Source organism: Nicotiana tomentosiformis, chromosome 5 (genome assembly GCF_000390325.3).
Source record: "Nicotiana tomentosiformis chromosome 5, ASM39032v3, whole genome shotgun sequence".
Lineage (NCBI taxonomy): Eukaryota > Viridiplantae > Streptophyta > Magnoliopsida > Solanales > Solanaceae > Nicotiana > Nicotiana tomentosiformis.
This window is the reverse complement of record NC_090816.1, coordinates 38,821,244-38,833,638: the sequence shown is the minus strand read 5'-3', so window position 1 is coordinate 38,833,638 and position 12,395 is coordinate 38,821,244. Positions and strand designations below refer to the sequence as shown.

The window sequence follows — 12,395 nt, the reverse complement described above, 5'->3', positions numbered from 1 at the left end:
ATATTAATTCTTTTCCTCAACCAAAATCAAGTTGCATAGGGAGAAATATGTTAAAGTGGTAAAGAGAAATATGCTAAGAGTGAAGATAGCTAGAACTACAGTGGCTCCAGAGAAGCAAGAAAATACTCTTAACAAACTGCAAAGCCAAGATTTTCCAATCCTCTTCCAGATTACACATACGAGAAATAAGAACGAATTATATCAGACCAAAAGAGAAATAAGAAAGAATTATATCAGACCAAAAGAGAGTATAACGCATTGCTTACAAAACCATCTGGCCAGCTTACCTATCAACTTTATAACTTTCTCAATATATTCAATGATCTATAAAAGAACTAACGAGCACCCTTAAATGAAATATTAGAAGGAAAACAATGTTCCCAACTTGCTTTTTCCCTAGCAGATTGAGAAAATTAGATGTTCTACAACAATAAATCTCAACTTTCTTCCCCTACATGCATAAATGCAGTCCTTCCTAATGGTATTTGTGAAGCCATTAGTTGTGGAAGCACCAAAACAAAATGAGCCTCCACGGGTTGGAGAAAGGTTGTTAGAGTCTTGGTATATATTCCTTTCATAAATCAATGGTAAACACTATTCATGGATGCCCGTGTAAGTGAATCGTTGCAGGCTGATCTTCAAGGTAACAGTCTCTCTCCCTTTTTCCACACAACGCCCGAAAATGAAATAATAGAATCTCCCATACCAATTGGGAGGAGTAAATAAAAGAAATAAATGAAAAGGCCAACTTCAAGTACTGAAGGGAGACCACCAGCTCCAATAAGAAAAGCACCCACGAGTGACTTCAAAAATGTACAATAGCTCTGGATGTCTCTAGGTGTATTCTTCATCACTCAAATCTATGGTGGAGATGGAGATGTTACATTCAACCGAAGATGGGGCGAGCTTAAAGGATCACAGACGATGAATGCGAACAATATAGCACTGAGAAAATGTAACAGCTCCAACCAACAGTGCACTGCACAAGTAACTCTAGCTCAAAGAATATACGACAACAACAACAATAAACCCAGTGTAACGCGACATAGAAAAGAGAGAATCCCAGTATTCTAGAAATCAACTGTAAGTAAAAACCAACGGTGAAGCACAACTTCAAGCCAAGAAGAAACTAAAATACCTAGAACCACAACAAGCATATGAAAAATGTCACTGATAAAAGAATCATAGCAAGACTAGTCATAATTAGTGTTTAAAAGCAAATTATTCTCAATTTCCCAAGGGGAAGGCCGGTTTACAGCATAATATGTCAACGAAACAATATGTAGTTTTTATTATAGCACTAGGGCTTTGGAAGCCAAGAAGCTTTAGCACAACTATATTAGGCAATATGTGAGAGATGGTTTTCCTTCTTGGGAATTCTAATCAGTTCTGTAGAAGGAAGAAAGCAGGAATATCCTCTCTTCTTCCTTCCTTCAAACTTAACCATTGGCATTTGCAATAACACATGTTTGATGGATATTTAGATTCAGTGGCAAGCTCTCAACAGAAGACTAACCACTTATGCAGAGAAGGGTACTTATGAGTGTTTCCAAGATTAACTTACAAATTATTTAATGATGAAAGGACAACTTCACCATTGTAAGCATGAGCTTGACCCCAAATTACCTGAAATGCAGCAATAAAAAGCTCTTATTTACTTTTGATATCAGATGAAAGAGTTATGTTCAAACTAGAGTGTCGCTCCAGAAAACAAAAACTATTGGAGTCTAACCTTAAATAAAGATATATCCATCAAAATGCTTGACCAACAGTAACTAATTCACCACAGCCCCTATTAGACCACATGTCGCACATGGTATGTTAGCCAACAAAAAGCATAAGGAAAACAAACTTAAGGTTGAATACCACATTTAAATATACAATTGAATAACAATAGCCATAGCATTCTACATTGCTTTCTTACAACATTCTTAGTGAGCAGGTGAATTACTACATAAATGTATATCAGACATCATTGACTCAGTGATTCTAAAATATAAAGAAGTGAAGTAATAACATGAATGAGACTATCCCATAGATAAATATTCACAAGACCCTTGACCAAACAAATTTTAAAAGTTTCATTAGCAATTATTACCTTGATGAGCTACTTGTATCCTACTTCTAACATCAGATGGCGATAGCTGCGCCCCCGTATGACTCGCTGCCAAAGATGCTGGAGTGAATTCTTTAAGTTCAGTTCCATTCGCTTTTGAACAAGCCTGTATTGAAATGAAAAGACTAAACATATGGGAGCTTCTACGTTTTTCCAAAGCCAGGCTGAATGTAAGTACAAATCTTACCATCTTACAAGGCATCTCTGAATACCCCGAGAAACAGGACGAATGAATGATGGATCCCGTTGTGAATACAGCAGACCGACCTAAAAAGAGTAATCATAGCATTTAGATAGTGTAATAGGCAGAGCATTGATATTTTGATTCTTTTGATATCTTTTCTTTCCCCTTTGGACAGGTCTTTAATTACATCTTTTTGCCGCACAGTGCCTTTACAAATTATAGCAAGAATATTGTGCAGCAAATATCCATAGCAACCACAGGGATAAAAAACAGAATCAGGACAAAAATGAAAAGCACAGATCCTGATGAAAAGGTGGAATTGACTTATACATAGTACCTCTATTAATGCAATAGCAGAGGGATCATCAAAGATTTCAAGACTACAATCAGCTAGATAGTTTACCTGCAAATTGGAGCAAAGTAAAAAAGCAAGGAAAAAAGAATGACTATGTTTTGCTTCATCCGAAAAAAAAAAAAAAGAATGACTAAGTATCTATGATGCTAATGGCTCTAAAAGCGGTAATCATATTATATCTACAAAATTTAGGTGGCAACTTTTGGAATGTCTTCTTTCCCAATCACAAAAGCACAAATACATGGCATCAACTTTTGTTTTTCATTTTATCCTTTTACACAGCAATTTACCTAATAAGAAACCAGTGTAAGGCCGTTGATCACATAACACATTACATAAGGAGACATGTGGACCATCACAAAGAGAATGATTCATACTCCTATATTTTGCTGTTATATGATGATCCATGCAAATTCATACTTTTCACAGGTTTTGATAAGTTATAGCCTGTTTGGCCAAGCTGGAAAAATCAGGTTATTTTGAAAAGTACTTTTTTCAAAAGTGCTTTTTGTAAAAGTACTTTTGGAGAGAAGCAGTTTGTGTTTTGGCTAATCAATCCGAAAAGCACTTTTAAGCAATAATGTGTGTTTGGCCAAGCTTTTCAAAAAGTGTTTTTAAGTATCAAATTACGAATAAGGACATGAATAGATTTACTTACTAGTTAATATTATAAGTAAATATATAATCTCAAAAATTTGTTATTAAAGACAATTAAATCTTTTCATTTTATTTAAGTAAAATATGAAAATAAAATTAAAAAGCACTTTAATTCTTTTAAAATGATTTAAATATATTAAAAAATCATTCAACTATAAACGCATTCGCCTCTGAAGTCGCTAAAAATAAGAAGAAATACTTATACATTAATATCCTAAGTATTACGTTTAAAATAAGTAAGGTTATTTTGGTATATACTTTATTTTGTTAAGGGTATTTTGGGTAAGAAGGAAAGTCAAAACTGCTTCCGGGAAGAAAATACTTTTTTTCTGCTTTTCTGAAACTGTTTCTACTTCTTCCCAAAAGCAACCCCCCCCCCCACCCCCCCCCAAAAAAGCTTGGCCAAACACCTTGAATTGAGAAGAAAAAAAAAAACACTTTTGGCCTTTGGAGAAGCTTGGCCAAGCCGGCTAATAGACTAGTAAGCATCGCAAAGAGGCATCATTTACATGATTTCTAAGTGAAAACATAAAACAAGAGTAGCATGCAAATAATAGATCCACGGTACTTGCACCAATGGAAAGAAATGAACCTCTTTAAATTGAATAATTTAGTGCAATGCTCATATGATATTAGACAGTTACAGCTAGCACCTGCTTATATGCTTATAAAATAGAACAAGATGAATGATACCCCAAATTCTGCATTCACGAGAGACTGAACAAAGTCCATAAGTTGAATTTTAGCCCACTGACAACACAATACAGGATCATCAGAAGATGGAGGGTGTCTCCAGGGAGCACCAAAACATAGCTTGTCCTTCAGAATTCTTCCACTTCGTGCATCAACTGCAAACTTCTGTAGAAGTGACAATGCTCTATCCATGGCAGGATTAACTACTGTTACCTACAGTACAGATAAGAATAGCAGATGAGGGCTTAGACTTCATTGAATATTTTAAATATTTGGCGGTTCTAGTATGCTGCACTTTCAGAATGAAATTTTGAATATTGTACAAATTTAAGAAGTCTGCTCCATTTCATTGCAGTGCTTACACACCTACTGATGACTTGGTTATTCTCTTAATTACTTATGAGCCCCAATCCAGAGCGTTTCTGCATTTACTTTTCTGACTATTGTTTTAATTCAATTAAAAGTCCTAATTCACGTGTCCTTCCAAATAAAGCACCCAAACTAGAGAAATTTCCTCAACTACTCATGATATCCCAAGGATGCAAATTGTCAAAACTCCATGAAATTCAGGATAGTCTCTCTATAATGTATGAGATTGCATTTTGGATCAAACAAATCAAGATGCAAGGCACAACTCTCTCTAGGTTATGCAATACATAACTGTTGGACATTTAACCATACAACAACAACAAACAAACAAAAAAAAACAATAACAACAAACCTAAGGTAATCCCACAAGTGGGATCTGGGGAAGGTAGTGTGTATAGAGACCTTACCCCTACCTTCTGAAGGTAGAGATCTTGGACATTTAACCTTATGAAAAAGAAACCATTTTGACTTGGTAGATATAAAAGAAGATCAACCAAGTTTCTTGACATAATATATTTACTCATTCATATCAATTCTCTTCGCATGTATCTTGCCTATTCCTACTTGTAGAGTTGTGTACACTATGTAATGGGAGACAATACTAACGGTAATGTGCCAATAAGCTTATTATTACACTAGGTCCATAAAGTAGAAACTCAATAGCTTGCATGAAAGCTAACTTTTGACCTTATACATGAATACAATACGGAAAACAAAATAAGACTTGCATAGTGACTCATCTGCAAGCTCAAATAGTTACAAAGTCCAACGCACCTACAGGCTAGCGGGAGAAACTGAAGCATGCCTTTGCTTTTTCAAATGAACTCAAAAGGTGCATCCTGATCAAAACCAATAGGTTTAAGATAATCCCAAGATTCAAAGGTGAGGTGTTGGAGACCATTGAGGAGTTTCAGGAGAGGGGAGAATTTGAAAAAAGCCTCAACGCATCTTTGATTGTCATTATTCCAAAACGCAAGGGTGCAATGAGCACCAGGGATAACAAACCTATTAATCTAGTGGGCAGCATCTATAAGATTATATCTAAGGTGCTTTCCAATAAACGTACGAAGGTTTCGGACGAGATTGTGTCTACTTCGCAAAATGCTTTTGTGGAAGGTAAACGTATACTGAATGCAACATTGCTGGCAAATGAAGTGGTAGATTCTAGAAGAAAGCAAGGAGTGTCAGATACTTTGAGCAAATTGGATCTTGAGAAGGCCTATGACCATATGAACTGTGAGTTTCTGGATCTTATTATGTTGCAAATGGGCTTCAGAGTAAAATGGAGAAAGTGGATCAAATTTTGCATTTCTACAATTGAATAAGGTAGTCGATTCTTGTGAGGCAGTTTGAGAGGCTCGAGACAGGGTGACTTGTCATCTCCTATGCTTTTTATTTTAGTTATGGAGGCTTTGAGTAAGATGATGGATAGAGCAGTGGCGGGCGGATATTTAAGACGTTTCAGTGCAGCAGTTGGGACATGGTACCGTGCGGATTTAACATTTATTGTTCGCGGCTAACACTTGGGTTTTTGTGATGCTAATAAGACTCCGTTGGAATACTTGGGACATGTGCTAACATGGTTTCAGGTGGTGTCGGGCCTTAAAATCAATCTGAGTAGTGCGAGATCATACCAGTTGAAGAGATGGAGGATGTTGAGACTCCAGCACACGTTTTGAATTGCAAGGTTGGGGCTCTTCCCACTTCCTACCTTGACTTGCCACTAGGTGTTTCAAATAAAGATCAAGTTGCATGGAATTCGGTAATTTAAAGGGTTGAGAAAAGGCCTGCAGGTTGGTAGAAAAGATATTTTTCCAAAGGAGGAAACTAAGTGTTTCTCAAGAGCACATTACTGAGCATTCCCACATATTTCATGTCTATGTTTCAGGCCCCGATCAGTTGGAATGACTTCAAAGGAACTTTCTACGGGATTCAACAGATGGGGCGAGGAAGTTTCACTTGGTGCAGTGGGAGACTGTTACGTCTCCCAAGTGCTGGGGTGGGCTTGGTGTTAAAGATTTGAGGGCTTTCAATAAGGCCAATGGTTGTGGAGATTTGGGATAGAGGAACATGCTTTGTGGAGAGAGGTGATAGCGGAAAAGTACCAGGTCTTGAAGGGCTTGGAGGACTATAAAATATTACTATGCCTTATGGATGCGGGTTGTGGAGGAACATTCTGAAAGGATGGGAAGAGTTCAGCGGTTTTGTGTCTTTCAGGGTAAGGGGTGAAAGGAGGGTAAAATTTGAGGGACAAGTGGGACAATACCTTGTGACTTGCATTCCCAAACATTTTTAGAATTTCATGCCAAAAGGAGATGACAATCCAACGAGTCAGAATGATACAAGATAGAGAAGACTTTTTGGGATTTGAGGTTTACAAGGATCTTTCAGGATAGGGAAGTAACAAAATTCAAAAACCTAGTTGAGTAGTTTCATAAACATGGAACACTACAGGACAACCACGATGTACGGAGGTGGGGCGGAAAACAACAGGGTATTTTCTGTTAAATCATTTTATGAGAAACTTCTGGTTAGGGAGGAGGCTGCATTTCCACACAGATCAATTTGGATACCTAAGGTTCCGAGAAAATTGTGCTTTTTCACATGGCGAGCTACAAGAGGGGTGATGTTCACGGCCGAAGGTGCTTTATATGTAAGGGCTTGGGTGAAGACGTTGACCATCTCCTTCTTTATTATCGAGTAGCCTCGAGGCTATAGTGCGAAATTTTGTGTTTGTTTGGAATGAATAGGTGATGGCAGGCACCATGAAGAGCTCATGTTCGGTTGGAATTGCAGTAGGTGGATGAGAAGACGCGGGGTTTGGGATGTTGCTCTATTTGTGCTTATGTGAGTTATACGGAGAGAAAGAAATAGGAGAGCTTCTGAAAGATATGAACTTTGTTCAATTAAGAAATAGCCTTTTATCCCTTATTTCCTTTTGGTGCACCCATAAGGATCCTTTTGGCATAGAAGATTGGGTGTCTTTTGTAGTAACCATATCTTTCTATAGGTTGTTCTACTTTTTGATTACTTCTTGTATACGGGTGTTTTGTACCCAAACATTTCGATAAAATTCTTACTTTATTATGAAAAATCGAGATTTGGTTTTACTTTGGTCTTTTGATTTAAATTTATCTGCCTCACAAACATCAGCTTGTATACTTTTTAAGATAAAACCTCCACCACTGAAACAAGTTAAAACCAAATGCAATGGAAATTGTAACTTATTCTGGAACTTACTTGAAGATATGCCAAGTATGCATCCACGATATCCTCAAATTTACTGCTCTTCTCACTCATGACCCTAGATTCAAATAAATATGAGAGTGACTTAGTTTGTGATAATCATTTAGAATATGGCTCACGCACAAAACTGTTTATCGTAGAATACCACATATGTTATCAGAAAATGAGAATTTTTGACATATTTAACTCTCTTTTTATAACTGAGAAACCCCCGAGGTCCGTGATGCATGGTTCGAAACTAGGTAGGTAATGAGTCTGCTCCTCTACTCTTCTCCACTTAAATACTAGGCTTTTGTCTGCGCCTTGTTTCAAACCCATGACGTGCGCACAATCCACACATCACAAGCTGCGTTCTTACCACTAGACCAAAGCCTTGGAAACCAATTCAAAGAAAAAGTACTATGTAGCCCCACCTATGATGACTGGTTTAGAGATAACATTGGAAACATAAAGATAAAGAGAGCACTTGCTTTCCTCTGGTAAAACATGTGAAAGATTAAGTGTTATATGACAATGATCCTTACATTAGTCTACTTCCCCCCGAAACCCTTTCTTTTTCTTTCCCAAAGGTTAAAGTAATAGGTAAATTGCAGCAGATCACATGCCATAGGAAGCTATTTTGGAAGTTAAAATATCTGTCCTTAGGCATATGACAACATATTATCACAAAATGACCAGTGCTCTTAGCTTCTCCTAGAAAAATGGTTTATACTAATATACCTATGAAACTGGTCAACCACATTCCCCTTCACTGTGGAGTGCATATATTGAATTTCTATGTTCTCATAAGAAAAGCAAGCCCAGATAAGCAATATATTTTATTGACTAAATTTCAAGTTACGTGACAACTGCCAGACTCTATTGCTGCAGATCAATTATAATACATGAACAAGCACCTATAAGTACTTACTTCTGGTAGTAATTACTTAGCTTGAGTGCATAAACCTCAAATAGATGTCTCGGATTCGGCCCTAGCACCTCAACAATCACATTCCACTGCAGAATAAGTATGATCAATATTAACCCAACAAAAAATCATCTTGATGACATAACTTAAGCTAAAAAGCATATTTTTATGATTGTATTTTTCTGGTGTAAAGAAGATCATACCTCTGACTGACTAAAATAGTTGTCAACCATATGCATTTTAGCTTCTGCAGGGGTCCACCCAAATGTCTGCATTTCCAACAAAGTGAGATGTACCATAGTTCACATAAAATAAGCTAGTTTTAGCTAGACCTGTAAGACAAACAGAAACCATGCATACACAAATTAATTTGCAGAATAAATTTAACTACTGCAGAGAAAGATGACTCAGGCATCACTTCAACGAAGAAACCTGTCATTTAATAAGTAATATGAAGAGGTAAAGCAAAGAAAATCATGCAAGAAGCACGCAATTGAGAAAATCCTTTTATATTTACAGATCCCATCAAGACAAGGCAGGAAATATAGGTTTAAGCTGGATCAAGTGCACCTTAACAAATTTACAATTTACAAGAGCATAATATTGAAACAAGTGCACAAAAGGTTTACATCCTTTTGTTTTCATGATAAGCTATAGGCAAAAGATTCGCACTCATTGAGAGATGGAGTAGCAAGTTCGAATAATTCTGATGTGTTTACCTCACGTGAGATGAAAATATCCGGAAATCCAAAATCCATATAGGCACGATATGAGTAGTAGCTGCAATAATTTTCTTGTTAAGTGTTGAATCTCCAAATTGAATTAAAAGGAAATTAAAGATAGTTCCTCAGAGCATATAACAGTCACAAATCTGAAAACAACTACTGTAAGGCTGGTGAGATAGCTAGTGTAGTTTTATTCTGCAAATGCAAGATAATTACATTGCAAGTGTTATTACATGGTGTTACTTAAAAAAGAAAACATGCTGTTATTGATGTGTCCTACACGGGCATCAATTCCTCCTGTCAGACCAAAGTAGTTATGAATCCTCTTATGCTACGGTTTATGAGTTAAGTTTCATTAATGATGCTACAATGAAGTTCCACCACCAAACCATCCTATCTTTTAAACTTCTGAAGCTTACACAAAATTCACATTTACCATTCAAGGGATGTATGTCACGCAAATGCAGGGATGTAGACCATTCTTTTAGAGCCTACTGAATGAAAAACTGCCTTATAGTTTAGCTCCCTAATTCATAAAACATACGAAGCATGCTTCCAGGTTCAAACATACATGATATGTGCCAACGAGGATAATTAGCACCTCAAACAGACTACCCCATGTCCATCACTACTCTACACTATGTGCACATTCAACCACAAACAACATACTATCACCTTTTCAGCATTCCTTTTATTGAATAAGGAAAAAGAAAGGAAGTTGGAGTGCTGCACTTCTTTTTATCAGTATTGTGTGAGTACAAAACCTGAAATTTCTGAACTAAGAGAGACAGCATACCAAATCTAATTTTGTACGAATTATGTGGATTCTAGTTATAACATTGAGGCAAAATGCATACATTCAAACCACATGATGCAACTAATCATTATAAAAAGGAAGTTTAACAACTAGGTCCATTGAGATGTCATGCAGATCCTAGGCTAAAAGAAAAAGTTAAGTTGCATTACCTATCAGATGTTACAAGAATAACTGGAAGACATCTCTCATTTGCACCCAAGGCTATCATTCTCCATATCAGACTATCGTGATACATGGACCCACAGACAGTAGAATCATCCTTCAGTATTGCATTCTTTAGAACTTCAATATTGTTTATCACCAGCTTCGGCTACTTATTTTGACATGTCCAACAAAGAAAACATCAATATTATATAAAGCACAAGACACAAGCTAAGTCAAAATGAAGACCATTTAACTCTGGGTCGTGTTTCAGAGACTTTTTACTGTGAGATCACAGGGTAAAGAACATGCTTATTAGACACATATCACTTTTAGCTCCCTACTACTACTTCTCATCAGTAACTAAAAATTATAAGCTTTTTTCATGAATCCAATCTTAGGTTCAAGCAAGGGGGTCAATTGAATACCCTTCACCGGAAAATTATACTACAGAAATAGACAAAAATTCATTTTTTTGTTTATATATAAACTGTCAGAAAATGTTCTAGTGTAATGGCAAAGGGGATTTAAAAATTGCTTTAGGTCACAAGTTTAAATCCTAGGTGTGACATTCTAGTTTCTTGAATCCCCTTATATGAAATCCAGGGCTCCGCCACTGCCAACTTCATTTGGATTACCTGAAAATAATCTATTTCAGCGGCGGATGAAAGGAGTTCCAATAACAAACAGGGCCAATCCGTGGCTGAATTGGCCAAAGACCTCGAAAACCCACCAGTCTGATTCAAATGCTTGATCGCATTAGCTCTCCACTTTTGCTGCACACTTATAACCTCTTTAGCCAAATTCAAAGCTGCCATTGCTTCCTTATAATACGTCTGTTCCTCCAAACTCAACCCAGAGCTCTCTTGGGCATTTAATCGAACACTTGATGCAAAAACTGCCCTTTCCCATAAATTCAACACCGAACTATTCCTAATCGAAACAGCCTTCCTGGAGTTAGAAACACTGCCATTTAGGATCTGTTTAAGGGCTGTATTAAGTCCATGCCATTTACTCAAAACAGTGAAAATTTGATGAGAGCTTATAGTTCCAAGCTTAATACCCTTTTGGGCCATTGATTCGAGGCAACATTCGAGTCGAGCTGTAAGAGAGGGCAGTAAAGGAGGTGGGCAATTGGACCAAGAAGACCAAGGAAATGATTGGCCGTGAATTGGGTGATGATCTTTAATGGATTCTGCAAAGTCCACGTAGCCTGTTACATGAGGGCCACTGTTCCATTTACCCATAAGACCTGTAAAACACAAATGTATAAACACACAGAAAAAAACGATGAGTAATTCATGTTTGTGTAATTTGATGATGCTTACGTTCGAGGATTAGAGTGGTTTTGCCGACGCCACGAGGGCCGTGAAGAATAAGGGGTTGAGGGACACGGTGGTGTTGAGCGTGGTTGTTGAGGACGGTTTCGAGGAGGGGCCGTGGGATTATTTTCCATGCCTTTTTCACCATTTTTGCTGCACTCAAGTTGAGAATGTAATGAGAGTTTCTTCAGGGAGCAGAAGACAAGTAAAGTGTAAGCAGTGTTCTTCACAGACGACAGGGAAATTGGAAGTAAAATGAAATTTCTATTTCTATAGAGTAAACATAGAGGCTAAAATTAAATATTTTTGTTCGAGAACGGAAGTTATTTTGCATGTTGATGGTACTCCAATGGATGATTCAACTCAATTAACACATTATGTCATGCTCAATCAAAATTAACACATGTTGTGTTTTTGAAGTATTTGAGAAAATATATTTATATTCTTAATATATACGGTGAAAAAAGATGACGAGATAGTCATAAAATAATTAAAACTCAAACAAAATATAAAAAACCACTCATACACCTAACCCTACCCGTTAAGTAAAAACTCACCCAAAAATAAATTATTTTCTATGTTCCTCGTCCTTGCTGAAAATACCATTTTAGATACATCAGTAGAAACTAGAACAATTAAGCATATCACGAGCAATTACGTCAAGTAAAAAAAGGCAATTGGTCTAAATATGCCCTTGTACTATACGAAATTGAGTACATTTGCTTTTTGTTAATACTTTAGTTCAAATATGCACTTACCGTCATATAGTTGGTCCATATATGCCCTTAGAGTTACACAGTTGGCCCATATATGCCCTTAGAGTTACATAGTTGGCTCATATATGTCCTTTTCGAAACGGAATT

The 12,395-nt window shown here is 36.8% G+C and overlaps 1 protein-coding gene across 4 annotated transcripts; it reads right to left on the bottom strand.

The window, feature by feature from the left end:
• Positions 1–214: 214 nt before the first annotated feature.
• On the bottom strand, positions 215–11,835 carry LOC104102041 (uncharacterized). Of its 4 annotated transcripts, XR_011407765.1 has the most exons (14): positions 11,539–11,835; positions 10,849–11,462; positions 10,219–10,379; positions 9,247–9,307; positions 8,731–8,796; positions 8,531–8,616; positions 7,615–7,678; positions 4,006–4,218; positions 2,638–2,703; positions 2,304–2,383; positions 2,099–2,222; positions 1,733–1,792; positions 1,565–1,626; positions 215–979 (listed from the first exon to the last, which is right to left on the bottom strand). XR_011407765.1 is itself a non-coding variant. In XM_070174827.1 (12 exons), the coding sequence occupies exons 1-11, from the start codon at positions 11,678–11,680 to the stop codon at positions 2,108–2,110; spliced, it is 1,668 nt and encodes a 555-aa protein (XP_070030928.1). In that variant the 5' UTR covers positions 11,681–11,835; the 3' UTR covers positions 215–979; positions 2,099–2,107. The 4 variants fall into 4 exon arrangements, 1 of the variants encoding a protein (XP_070030928.1); XR_011407766.1 differs by lacking the exon at positions 1,565–1,626; XR_011407764.1 differs by lacking the exon at positions 1,733–1,792.
• Between the last annotated feature and the right edge of the window lie 560 nt (positions 11,836–12,395).

Coding starts and splice junctions, on each gene's coding strand:
- LOC104102041 (XM_070174827.1), bottom strand. CDS start 11,680: ATGGTGAAAAAGGCATGGAAAATAATCCCACGGCCCCTCCTCGAAACC. Junction 9,308..10,218: donor ATTCTTGTAACATCTGATAG/GTAATGCAACTT, acceptor AAATTATTGCAG/CTACTACTCATATCGTGCCT. Junction 2,384..2,637: donor CTGCTATTGCATTAATAGAG/GTACTATGTATA, acceptor TACTCTTTTTAG/GTCGGTCTGCTGTATTCACA.